This window comes from Clavelina lepadiformis, chromosome 6 (assembly GCF_947623445.1).
Source record: "Clavelina lepadiformis chromosome 6, kaClaLepa1.1, whole genome shotgun sequence".
Classification (NCBI taxonomy): Eukaryota; Metazoa; Chordata; class Ascidiacea; order Aplousobranchia; family Clavelinidae; genus Clavelina; species Clavelina lepadiformis.
Genome location: NC_135245.1, coordinates 6692390 through 6704596, shown reverse-complemented (window position 1 = coordinate 6704596; position 12207 = coordinate 6692390). Strand labels below are relative to the sequence as shown.

The window sequence follows — 12207 nt, the reverse complement described above, 5'->3', positions numbered from 1 at the left end:
ACACAAGCATAAAACTTTTCGGATTTATACATATACGCATGTTTAATGGAGCAGATTCTTTAGTTTTAGCTGTTTTTATCTTGTCTAAACGGGTTAAGTGTATTTTGTTTTGGCAATATTCTGAAGGTAAAACAGCTCGCTTGAGGCGAAACAACTTAGGTAAATTTAGTTAAAGCTGAATGCATTTCTTATCACTTTTCTTAATCCGATACCTCAGTTTAAAACCATAGCTATACACTAGCAAAGATGACTTATAACAATTAAAAGGCCATTTTAGTTTTATTCTCCATATAAGATCGGCAAAAAAGTTTTTTCTGTCAAGGACATTGTATGAAATGTTTAAAGAATATGTTGAAAAAATTTTGTTCGCGTACAGAGCCGTATAGACAATGTGGTGGACTTAGAAATGAAATCAAGTTTAATTGGGGGCTATAAAAAAGTTATAGGAAAACTTTTAGTTTTTCCTTTCTAATACCCATTCTTCTCGTTGTTGACAAAAGGTATTTTGAATAACAGCAAATCATATTCTCGTTCTGGGGAAGTCAGCACAGCTACACAATTTCCTTTTTGAGCCTGTCAAAAGGGAAGATGGATGTTAGTTAATGTTGACTATTTCCTTAAATCGTTTTGAAGCGCAGCGCTTGTTTATGCGTGTTGCCACAAAATATCGACAAGCAGATGTTTTTGAGTTTTGTGATCTGTTTTAGTTTAGTTTAAATAGATGCCCAACCATCCACGAATAACATTTTCATATTTTTTGAATTTAGATTTAGCTTAGCACTTTTTTGTTAGAACGCAAGGTGTCAACATGTTCAGATTTTTGATTCGTATTTCCTTGCTTTGTATTTGTATCGGTGGAATCTTCTGTCAAGAGCCAGTCGACGGTAAAATTACATCACGCTACGTTTATTGCATATATTGTTCTTTTTTGCGTTATATAATCATAATTATATAATCATCATAATTTGAGGTGATCGGTCAATTCAACCCACGGGTGATTTAACCCAAGACAATTCAATTCAAGAATTACTCAACCCACAGATGTTGGTCGTACTCGGTTTAATCGTCTTGGTTTAGCGCTTTGGGTTAAATCGTCCGTGGGTGGAATCGACCTATTTTCCAAATATGAACAATAAAACTTGAAACCATTTACTCTTAAGATAATGAATGTCAACGACGGGAGTTCTCGTTTAACCAACAAATAGAAGAGATAGTAATCACATGCACGGCCGTTATGGATGATGTTATCTCTGTCAATTCGATTTTTGCAATGCTCTACGGAGGAGAAAGGCTGGGAAACAAAAGTAAGTCCCATAAACGGCTATACGTAGATATACATAGATTATGAACTGTAATCTTTTTCATAAATTGCATTCAACCTGCGTAACTTGTAATTAGAAAAAGAACCGGTGGAGGAAAGCAAAGATATTTTTTACGTTTTGAAGCTGCAAAATGCTGAAATTATCAAAATCGATGACAGAGCTTTTGAGTACCAACCAGAAATCAAGGTGATACCTCTTGAAAATTGAGATTTTTTTGCTTTAATATGAACAAAACTAAACATTGAATATCGAATATTTTACAAATAAACTTGTTCCATTTTTAGCATATCGAACTTAACAACAACAAAATCTCCACCTTAAATCGCTTGTCACTCAGCGGCCTGTCCAATCTTGAGTATTTGAGCTTAAAAGAAAATTTGATTGCCGATATTTTGCCTTTATCTTTTTCTCAACTGAGCAAGTTGACGTACTTGGGGATGAGCACAAACCAGATATCAACTGTTAATTACATGACCTTTTTTGGTTTACGAAATGTACGTAAAGTTGTACTAGTTTTAGGCTACCAACTTATAGTAAATAAAGATTTGCCCAAATGTACATTAAATATATAATTGTACAATAATACATTTATATTCATCATAATATAATATATTTATTTACTATATGTTATCTGTCAAATCTACCAACACATTAGTAAAAATCAGTAAGCTGCTATTTCGACTTCATTGGGCTTTGTACTTACGTTGGGATTACTTTTCTTTTTAGCTCAAAGTCCTAGACATGGACCAAAATAATTTAAGCGAGCTGAAGAATTCTTGCTTTGGCGCCCTTTACCAACTAGAATCCCTAAATTTGGAAGAAAACTTCATAACGACGCTTGACGGCGGCAAGCTAACTGGTGCAAACGATTTGAGATTTTTATCATTAAAGAGAAACTCATTACGTGATATCGCCCCAGGAACCTTCGGAGGAAAACCAAAGCTGCAAGTCTTAGATTTATCATGTATGCCAGTTTTTATACTTAAAAAACATTTATGTTATCTAATGTTTTATCGTGTTTTTAAACAGACTGTTGTATTTTAATTGTCATTGTCTATTACCACATTTGGGATTAAGATATTTTTTGAATTTTTTAATAAGCAAATACGATGTTTACCGTTTAAAGATAATTCTCTCACTCAAATTACAAACGAAACATTCCGTGGGCTCATGTCACTCCGTGTGTTAAAGCTAAAGGGGAACACCATTACAACGATAGAAAGTCGCTCCTTTATTCACACGCCTGTCTTGGAAGAATTGTATCTTGGACATAATGGTAAATTATTGGCTTATTTTTTGTTTTTTTGTATAATTAATTATACATAATTAGTTATACTTAAAAATTTAATTTTGTATTGGCATCGCACTCTGGCGATGCCGTGAAAACCACGTTAAATTCTAGTAATCTAGTAACTCAACAGGCATTGGGTTAAAAGCATTTCGAAAACTATGTTTTTGAGCAATTATAATTTAATTTTTGAGGTTTGAGACTTATCTCGCGCGACTTATTCATCGGTTTGGTAAACCTTCATACGTTCACTGCTGAAGACAACTGGATGCAGGAAGTGGCGGCTTCTTCAGGATCACGATTAGAGGAGGAAAGGAACAAGTTGGTGAGTAAAAACAGCATGCTGGTTCACTGGCCATTTTGAATCATACTCACCTGTTTGTAGATCGACGGTCTTGGCGTGATATGCAGAAAACCTGGTCTTTATTACGCGAATCTGAGAGGAAATGGACTTCAACCTTTGTTGGATGTAAGCTAACAAAACGCTGTACTGTAGTTGAAGTAACTTTTTACGCCAAAGCCTGTTATGTTAAATGCTTAATAGTCTACAATGTTATTTATCACCATCAATTTTGTTTATTATATGTAGCAAACCGAGGGACGCGTTGGTTACGATCTCACTGACCCAAGCCAACATTTCTGCATATTTTAGAACAACCAAAGGACTTGATCTTTTCATGGTGTGGGCTATCGGTGGAAAACGCTTCAACGTCAAACGTTTGTTATTGATGAGTCGTTCATTTATAAGTTGCTGATATAATGGCTTTTTTAATGTTTGCAGAAGTATTTTCTCGCAAAGTTTTTCTTGCTCATAGTAGGCTATGCTAGTTATCCAGAAAGTCGACAAACTTTTCTTTTAAGTAGTTACGTATTTTATTTTCAAATGGAATGTTTATTGTTTGTTTTCATTTTGACTTGTGCTGTAGCAACAACACTATAAACCAGAACTGCAAGATGTAAACAGAGTGTTATAATATACTGGTATTAGAGATGAAATGCATTAATAAAGAAATAAAAGCAAACAAACCGACTTGTTTATTCATAGTTGTCCGTGACCTACATTGGTAGGCTATACAGTAGCTTAAATGCGCAGCATTTGGTCCTATTCATAACGGTTAATTCATGCATGATTCTACTATTCTATGGCAGATTGGCTTGAGCAACAAATTTAGACATAAAATCGGAAGCCCATACGAATTCGACCAATAAAAAAAAAATTGCCACATGCGTGCATGAAAACTTACCAGTGAGTAATTGGAATAAGCCCAATAACGGGTGAGGCAAAATAACAAAGAAAAACGCTTATATGTGATTAAAACAAAGCATTTAAAAATAATTAAATTTGGACAGGGACTCACTCAAATACTTGCGTGTCACGCATAAAATTCTCAATCAGTCGCAAAACAATATTTCAGAGTAGGAAGTTGTTTATACATGACTCGAATAAACAGCATTTCAAAAACTTTGCGTTTATTGAAAGTTATTACAAATTCTCAAAAATGTCTTCCAAATTTTTACTTTTGCAGTAACCATAGGCCTATAGATCTAACATACAACTACATCAATATTCATATCACGAAAAATGCAACAGCAAGTTCACAGATTGCAGAACAATTGAGAGATCATTCATATCAAGGTTAGTTGTTAAAAGCTAAGTTACGAAAAAAAAAGTTATAAAAATTACGACTTGTTTAAAATCTCCAAAGCTTCGGTGAGATGAAATATTTGGGACCAGCCGAGAAGATAATCGCTTCTCAGAGCAGTGTAGTAAATCTCTGGGGAACGTTTCATCAGCTGATGAAGCTGAAACAAGTCTACACCATCAAAACTCGATAGAAGAACTTCAATGTCACCTGCATATCAAAAAAATCAAACACTTATGCAGTTAAGGTTTTTATTACATGTTTCGGATTATCCCGGCGTTGGGAATAAGACAGGGACCCTTGTTCAAGCCTCGATGAAGTGCTTTAGAGTCACAGTGTTATGTCACCACTCGCCAAGTATCGAGCCTAGATCATATAATAGCGACTTGTTTTAGCAGCAAGTGCTCTGTTTATATAAAAAATGCTAAAAGTCGCACTCAAAAAACTCTACTGTGACTTGTTTTGGGATAAGTGTGTTTTGCACCAAGAAGAATTTGCTAAAAGATTCACAATATATACAGTCTATGAATCTATGAACGCACAGAGTTTATAAGAGACAAAAGAAAACTTGTGGTCACGTGATCGGCCACTGACTATTGATGTAATATGATTCGTATAAGATATGTTTTCTTGGTGAATGATAAGTTAATACCTTTGATAAACTGGAGTAAATTTTCTTTGAAAAAACTAGATAAAAATGTCAGAATAAAGACGAAAACAAACCAATTCCATTCTTCTCCGCCCACTCTTTGACGTTACATGAAGTCCAGGATTTAAGCGATCTAACGTTCAGTAATTGGTTATCAGATGGACAGCTTTCTGGCGAATCTGTAACTAAAAATTGTGACGAAGACGGAGATCAAGATTTTTTTTTGAAATTGTGTCTAGTTAGTTTTAGAAACAAGTTTTGCAAAACAAAATGTTTCAACTTTCAAGGAAAATAATCACCTAAATATAGCGTTGGAACTACTTTATTTCTTTGTTACTCGAGTCAAGTTGAGTAATTTTGAGTTGTGACTCGAGTCAAGTCAAATCAATGCTTTTATCTTAAAAACTCTCCTGAGGTCACTTTATGCGTTTTATTAAACGGATTAGTATAACGTTATGGCTGTCTACAAATTGGTCTGGTTGATACGTTTCAGAGAGAGTTTTAATAGTTTAGAAAAATATCCAGTTATGTTACCTAAGTTTGTCTATCTTGCCATCACAATTTTCATAACCTAACTCGAGTCATCAACTAACGTGACTTGCCTTGAGTCATTACAATACTATTTATCAGGAGGTGCAATACTCACATTCTACTGGATAAAGTATATAATGCATTTGTATTGCATAGATTTTATACATTATGTTCTGATTTGATGAATTAAAGACCCACAAATTAAAGAACTCACCAGTCAAAGAAACTGGAGTTTGAGATAAATCATATTCACTGCTCATCTTTGACATGATCATATTCACCACATCAGGGAATTTTCCCTCGCAATCATTTTCACTGCTTAAATCCACATATAACTTTGTACCAAGCAATGCACCCAACCACCCATCTGGATCATAGCCTGGGTTCAGAAGCAAAGGAATAATTGGCTTTCGAAGTTTGTAAGCATATTCGGCTTCTGTCAAGAGAAAAAATTTTTAAAACAAAAAGATGCGAACCAAAGTGACTACCAGAGTTTCTTTAACTTCACCTTAACCAACCTCACAGGTTATTCCTGCACGTTATTATGTTATTGAGGACATCCCAACAAACGAACCTACCAGTTCTGCATGAATTGCTATTCTTATAATCTTCATTCATTGCAATCACAACCACTCCAGCATTCTCAACTGCGTGTGCCATCTCCTCAAGGATAGAGCCTTGCATCTTATCAACGTCAACCCAGGTCTTGAGTCCAAGTTTATTCAAATAATCTCGTAACTAATAGACAGGAAAATAGTTCTTGTTTTTTCATAACTCAATACAATTTTTTTTTTTCGATTGTTTTAACATGACAAGTATTTAAAACTGTTATAATAAGTCTTTTTCTTTGTTTTCTTTAAGTAAACCAGTCTTATATACTGATGCAATTTATAAGGATATTCAGGATTTAATAAGCCAAACAAGATCTTATCAAAATTCTAATCATGTCAAGTTTACCATAAGTATTGTTGGTTGTTTGTTCCATTGATAACTGATCATGATGTGTTTGTCAATTTCAGCTGTCTTGTTTGTTTCATCAAAACTTGGTTGAACTCTTTCAATATTGAAGAGAATTCCCTCACATGCACATTTTATCTCAGGTTTCACGGCTGAATCAAACAGAATATGATGCACTGCTTCAAGCAAGCCTGGTTCCTGCAAGTTTACAACATATGCAAGAGATAGATTGCATCGCATTGTTCATATAATTTTTATCAAGAACCATCCACGGATTAATTTTCATATTCCTTTCTATAACCGATGAAATAAAAAAAGCTAATAGCTTGAAATTAAACAAAAAGTGGAAGCAATTATCAAAAATTTTTTAACTAAGAGTGACCCTTCGTATTTTATTTTCATTATCTGAGAGAAATGAAAGAGTCCAGATACAGTGTGATGCTGCGTGCATTTGGGCGGATGAAGAAATTTGATTAATCATCCTTGTCAACAATGGAAGAACATTCAAGTCAACGGCTAATTTCTAAAGATATATAACTGTATAATTTAATCTGCAGTGAACTAGTGGTCATACAAATCAACATAAATTCATGAAATTAACATAAAGCATAACTTAGCTTTGTGCACAACATGGACTCACCTTGTTACTATCATTGAAAGAAAGTTTGTCTAAACCAATAACCAATTCCGCGGCAGAGTAGTTGCAATTGAACTGTTCCAAGGCATAAGTAAGTTGCTTAACAATAAAGGGCATCACATCAGTTCCTAAAGAAAAAATGTGATAGTTAAATCGAAGACAAAGAATTTGCAATTAAATTACAAGTAAAAATCTATAGCAGAAAACAAACAATGGGGTCTATGATATTCTGCTTTTCTCTAAAACAAATAAAGAAAACAAACCTGCCAATATTTTATAACTTTCATCCTCAGTAATACAATGTGCAGCAGTGATAATCACAGCAGCTTTCATGCCTAAATCATCATGTTCATAATATTTAATGATATTATCCAGTCCTTTGTTGCATCGAATTAAGGAACTCACAGGATGAAAGTGTCTTGCCATGTTCATCAATATTGACATTGTCACCTTTACAAAAAACTACGTTGCATTTCACCTATTTTAAGTTAAGCAGATGTAAAATTAAAAAGGACGTAAAGTCTTTACTGTTTCACAATTACCCTAACTGCTGTCAAGCGGTTGTAGTTTGTTAAATTGTCAACACCGAGCTCTGGTAAGTCAAATTCGCTCACACAGCGCTTTATGAAGACTTCGTTTTGGTAAGCTGCTTTAGCTAAGCTAAGACATTTATCAGAAAATTTCAATACAACTGATTTCATCTGAAATGCAACAAAGCCAAGTCAATATGGATGCACATTAATCTGAAAATATTATATAGAAATAACACTAATAAATGGAAAACTTGCAAGAAAGTATATTAATAGCAAAATGTATACATTGCTTTATCAACCAAGATTTTTTTCATTCATCTCAAAATTTAAGTTGTGACATATATATTGTCAAATATTTACACATACAGAATTATATGTTGCACAAGACAGAAACATATACTGTTTATTATTTGCGCTGTGACAGAAGTCCCAGATACGAATGCAGACATCAAGGAATTTATACTCCACCATTAACTCTCCAATAAAAATAATTAAATTCTGCTTTGCATATGTTGCAGCTATCTGCCAAAACAATGAAAAGTTTTTAAATATAACAAATTATAAATGCAGCTTAATCATAATCAACACAGCCAACTCATAATTTATCAGATTTATAACGAAACAATAGTGGCATCCATTTTAAAGTCTTTTTATTTTATTTTCTTTATATCTAAAATGTTTGTTTTTATGTTATAAATTTAGCATAAATATCTCACAAGATCTGCTGAAACATATTTAAGCTAAGCATAAAACAATAGTGAGAAATAAATCAATGCCAGTGTAAAATAAACTGTATAGGACTATTGTTGTAAGAATAAATAAAAGAATCTCAGATTTAATCATTTTACATTTTTCAAAAAATTAAGAGTTGTTTCACCAGCATCATCCCAGGGTGTGGGGAGATCATAAAATTGTTGAAGCTCAGCCTGTAACATGAAACAAAATAATATACATACAAAATATAAAAAAAAATCTCGGCCGAGAAAGTTTTTCAGATAGCTGTTTGGAAAATAAGATAAGTGTAATATTTTCTGGATTGCAAAGCGCAATAGGCTACTCACAAAAGTTCGTTTTTAATTAAACAGTTTAAAAAATTTAGATAAATAAGTTTTTGTCAACATGACTTTAACCTTCATCAACTATGAGATTTAATAACATCGTGATACAATACTATACCAAAGTTCACCTTGACAATGGTTAGGATTTTTTGTTCATCATCACTTCCAACTTCTTCACCATCTGTCACATAATTTATTTTCACAACTTCACAAGAGTGAGTTACGCTTATTTACGGCGTACAATCCTTGTACTAAAATTTCTATAACAACCACCTAAGCTTTACAGCAAAATCTGAGCTTAAAATTTTGGGACAAATACTACAAAAAACCAAAATTTCAAACCCACACCAAATGTACAACTAAGTCTGGACTTGCAACCAGCTATCGCCAAAACAACAACAAACCAGCCCACATCGACGTCACAAGCGCATTGTACCGGACACTCTTTTTTTAATATGACGCTTTGGGAGCGACATTGTCATAAACACAGAGTTACCCACTTAAAATTGTCTTCCTATTGGGAAGTGACCTTTTAAGGTTTTGGACAGTATAAATTTCAATCAAGTTGAAATTTACAATGGGGTAATTCCCAGATTATACACTACTCTATAAAAATCTAATATTTATTCGAAAGATCGGCTAGTTAGCCACGAGATCACGCCACAGGGTAGCAAAATATGCTTTATTAATTGATCAATTATTATTAATCATTATTGTTGCTACTACTATTAGTAGTATTTTTAAGAAGTTATTTTTTGAATCATTAGCAATGTTAGAGGTTAGTATAATTGTGTAGAAAGTAATTAGTTTTTTATCATTCACACTTTAGCTGTTAACACAATGAAACTTTATAAAAAGGTGTTGTTATTCAACCTGATAAGTAATTAAACAATATTTAGAGACAAAACCTCACACTGTGTTTGGCCATAAGGATGAAAGTTCGCAGTTTTAAAGGAACAGCGAAAAGTTTCGATAGATACGCATAACTTTGGAGTTCAATGCAATGGGAAAATACTACAAATGTTCAGGTTTGTTTCAAGAAAAAGTCAAAGCAGCAGCAATGTTACATTGGCAATTGCATAGTCTACGTTACTAACAGTTTGCATATAGCTAATAGGCTTACGTAAGATTGCGGAATAACTTTCTAAAAAAATACATTGATCTCTTTCTTCTCCATTCAACTTTATCCTGGGCGTAGCTGAAGATAACGTAGACCCTAAGTTACATGCAGTTTTTATCTATGAGCAATTCTAACCTTTCAAGGTGGTTGGGAGTCCTGCATGGACATTTTACATTTTACAGCTTATCATGTTGCCCTCTAGGCCTACACTGCTTTCCGAAAAACTTTAACTAAAATTTAAACACGAAACACCCATAACAAAAACATATTCGTATCATGCTTACCTGTAGAATGTGGTAATGTTGCAAATAAAGTTGTTATTCGGTCCTTTGCATTTCGGTTGCAAATCCTCAAATTATTTGACTTTTTACGACTAGGTAGGATTGAAGATAAAAATTTACGAGTTTTTGTCTTTCTAGTATCCATTGTTATTGTTATTCATTAGTTCGTTAATCATCCAATCCCTTAATAGAAGCATAGCCAACATATATGTGTATTGACTTTTTAATTCATATATCGTACATAAATGTAGCCTATTGACCAGGATAGAAGTTATAAAGACAGAAAACGATGTTAAGTTGATAACATTAAAGCTTTGCACACCGTGCACTAGAAACTTTTTTAAACTCTTACATCTTTTGCTATGTTCCTTGCAGTTTAGTTACGTCATTTATCAAATTGTCTTTTTGTTTTCATATGTGGATCGATGCATTTCAATTTAGCATAGCATTTTATTACTTCATTTCACGCTGAAAAGACTTAATTTTTTTGAGTTTTTGCTTAATGTCTTGCGTAAATCTACATTTTTTTGCGTAATGAGTGTAATAAGTCATATATGCATCAGTGTTTTTCCTGCATAGTTTCCAGCTGTTTATCAAACCAACATCCCTGCAGCTCATGAGCTTATTTGTGAAATACTTCAGCTCTTCAGTCAAGCTCTCTTGTCTGCTGGTGTAGGTCTATACGTCGCTCACAATAAAGACTTGCATTGATAGAGATGCAGCTGATTTTAATTGATTCTATCCAATGCGCAGTTTTCGATATTTTCTGTAAAACATGTTATTTCGCTACAGCTGAGCACCTGAAAGTTCATGCGCAAGGAAAAGTTAAGATTAAAATGATTAAATATGGTTTTCGTTGGTTATTGTACTGTCCTGCTTGTAGCTTACTGCACTTAGCAAACTCATGATACACATACTTGGTGATATCAAAACTTGTTTCCTGTATGACAAAACGGAATTATGAATCACCACATACATAGGCAGGATAATGCATCAAACTTTGGTTGGCATAATTTTCCAAACATGCATAATGTTTTATATATACTGTCACTACTGCGGACATTTCTTCAATGTTATGAAATATAACAAGAGCGCCCGCAGAATATTTTGAAATGGTACGCACTAAATTGTTTTATACCAGTAATGATACTACGATATTGTGCTCGATAAATCAATCTGTGTTTACGGGCGTAGATGGGGAATTTTTAAAAGTTTGGTCTGAAACTCCCGGGGTTGTCAATCCCGAGCAAAACAAAAGTTATGTTACTTTACGCCTGAAAAAACGCGTTAAAAAGGCTTCGAAAAGAAATGCCATTTCATATTTATACGAACGGCTGCTGGCAATTTACGGCGGACGATTTTAAAATGCCGCATACAACAATTTTGTAAGCTGTAGGCCTATAACTAGCCTATTGTATGTTTTGCAAAATCACCCAAGGTTTTTGATAAATAAAGCTGGTGTTGTGTGGACCCTGTAATCAATTCAATGTTACATTTTGTTTGTCAACTAACCATATTTTATAAAATTCTCTGCTTGTTTATGGCAATTATGGCGTTTCTCTTGCTGCTCAGGTACTTAAGTACCAGTTAGGATAGTATTACTGCGTAGTAAGCAATCGCTAGTCGACGATAGAAAATATTAATGCATTATTCTTGTGTTCTTTATATTTATGCAACACGAAGAAAGAAGTAACTTTGTTTCATAAGAAGACGTTTTAATCAGTGGCGTAGCTTATTAAAGATTGCGTTGAGTAGGAGAGCGGCAAAGGTTTTTAAAAACCAGTTTTTAAATTCCTACGTTTTTCCATCTTACCCAAAATGAGCGGGGTGCAAAAAATTTGGGGGTTTTAGGCTTGAAAAATCCTTTACAACCCTTTAAAATAAAATGTATTGTCATATTGTACGTACAATAGCTGCCAATTTATAGTTTACTATTTTGAAATGTGTAGGCCTATACACCAATTGTTTTTAAACGCCGAATGCCTGTACATTAGCTTGTCAATTACTGAACAACAAACAACAACAGAATACTATTTGAAAACAGCAGGTTGTTGCACCACAATAAAAGTCGTTCTTCTGATTACCGTACTAAGTGTGTCTTTACAAAACTGTTTTATGAGCTAATTATTTGTAGTCTGGTTTCCACACTGCTTAAGTATTCAACTTTATATAACTTATTACATATATT

General features: G+C 33.6%; 2 protein-coding genes across 3 annotated transcripts; one reads left to right on the top strand and one right to left on the bottom strand.

The window, feature by feature from the left end:
- Nucleotides 1-738: 738 nt before the first annotated feature.
- LOC143462714 (uncharacterized) lies at nucleotides 739-3640 on the top strand. Its single transcript, XM_076960967.1, has 9 exons — nucleotides 739-884; nucleotides 1161-1304; nucleotides 1399-1508; nucleotides 1607-1816; nucleotides 2049-2286; nucleotides 2449-2598; nucleotides 2805-2935; nucleotides 2996-3079; nucleotides 3200-3640. Exons 1-9 carry the CDS (start codon nucleotides 809-811, stop codon nucleotides 3260-3262), a joined length of 1206 nt encoding a protein of 401 aa, XP_076817082.1. The 5' UTR covers nucleotides 739-808; the 3' UTR covers nucleotides 3263-3640.
- On the bottom strand, nucleotides 3629-10937 carry LOC143462713 (uncharacterized). 2 transcript variants are annotated; one of them, XM_076960965.1, is made up of 15 exons: nucleotides 10372-10937; nucleotides 10023-10202; nucleotides 9742-9834; nucleotides 8747-8799; nucleotides 8409-8486; nucleotides 7927-8082; nucleotides 7570-7728; nucleotides 7291-7477; nucleotides 7031-7155; nucleotides 6773-6913; nucleotides 6391-6588; nucleotides 6012-6171; nucleotides 5648-5869; nucleotides 4977-5087; nucleotides 3629-4463 (listed from the first exon to the last, which is right to left on the bottom strand). In XM_076960965.1, exons 2-15 carry the CDS (start codon nucleotides 10162-10164, stop codon nucleotides 4291-4293), a joined length of 1998 nt encoding a protein of 665 aa, XP_076817080.1. In that variant the 5' UTR covers nucleotides 10165-10202; nucleotides 10372-10937; the 3' UTR covers nucleotides 3629-4290. The 2 variants fall into 2 exon arrangements, with proteins under 2 accessions (XP_076817080.1, XP_076817081.1); XM_076960966.1 differs by lacking the exon at nucleotides 9742-9834 and having other exon boundaries at nucleotides 10372-10936.
- Nucleotides 10938-12207: the final 1270 nt, after the last annotated feature.

What these genes read in the sequence shown, in the direction of transcription:
- LOC143462713 (XM_076960965.1), bottom strand. Translation starts at nt 10,164, where the DNA reads ATGGATACTAGAAAGACAAAAACTCGTAAATTTTTATCTTCAATCCTA. An exon ending in CTCTTAATTTTTTGAAAAAT is followed by an intron (nt 8,083 to 8,408) that starts GTAAAATGATTA and finishes TTGTTTTGGCAG; the next exon opens with ATAGCTGCAACATATGCAAA. An exon ending in CTTGTGCAACATATAATTCT is followed by an intron (nt 7,729 to 7,926) that starts GTATGTGTAAAT and finishes GTTGCATTTCAG; the next exon opens with ATGAAATCAGTTGTATTGAA.
- LOC143462714 (XM_076960967.1), top strand. Translation starts at nt 809, where the DNA reads ATGTTCAGATTTTTGATTCGTATTTCCTTGCTTTGTATTTGTATCGGT. An exon ending in CTGTCAAGAGCCAGTCGACG is followed by an intron (nt 885 to 1,160) that starts GTAAAATTACAT and finishes TTTACTCTTAAG; the next exon opens with ATAATGAATGTCAACGACGG. An exon ending in AGTACCAACCAGAAATCAAG is followed by an intron (nt 1,509 to 1,606) that starts GTGATACCTCTT and finishes TTCCATTTTTAG; the next exon opens with CATATCGAACTTAACAACAA.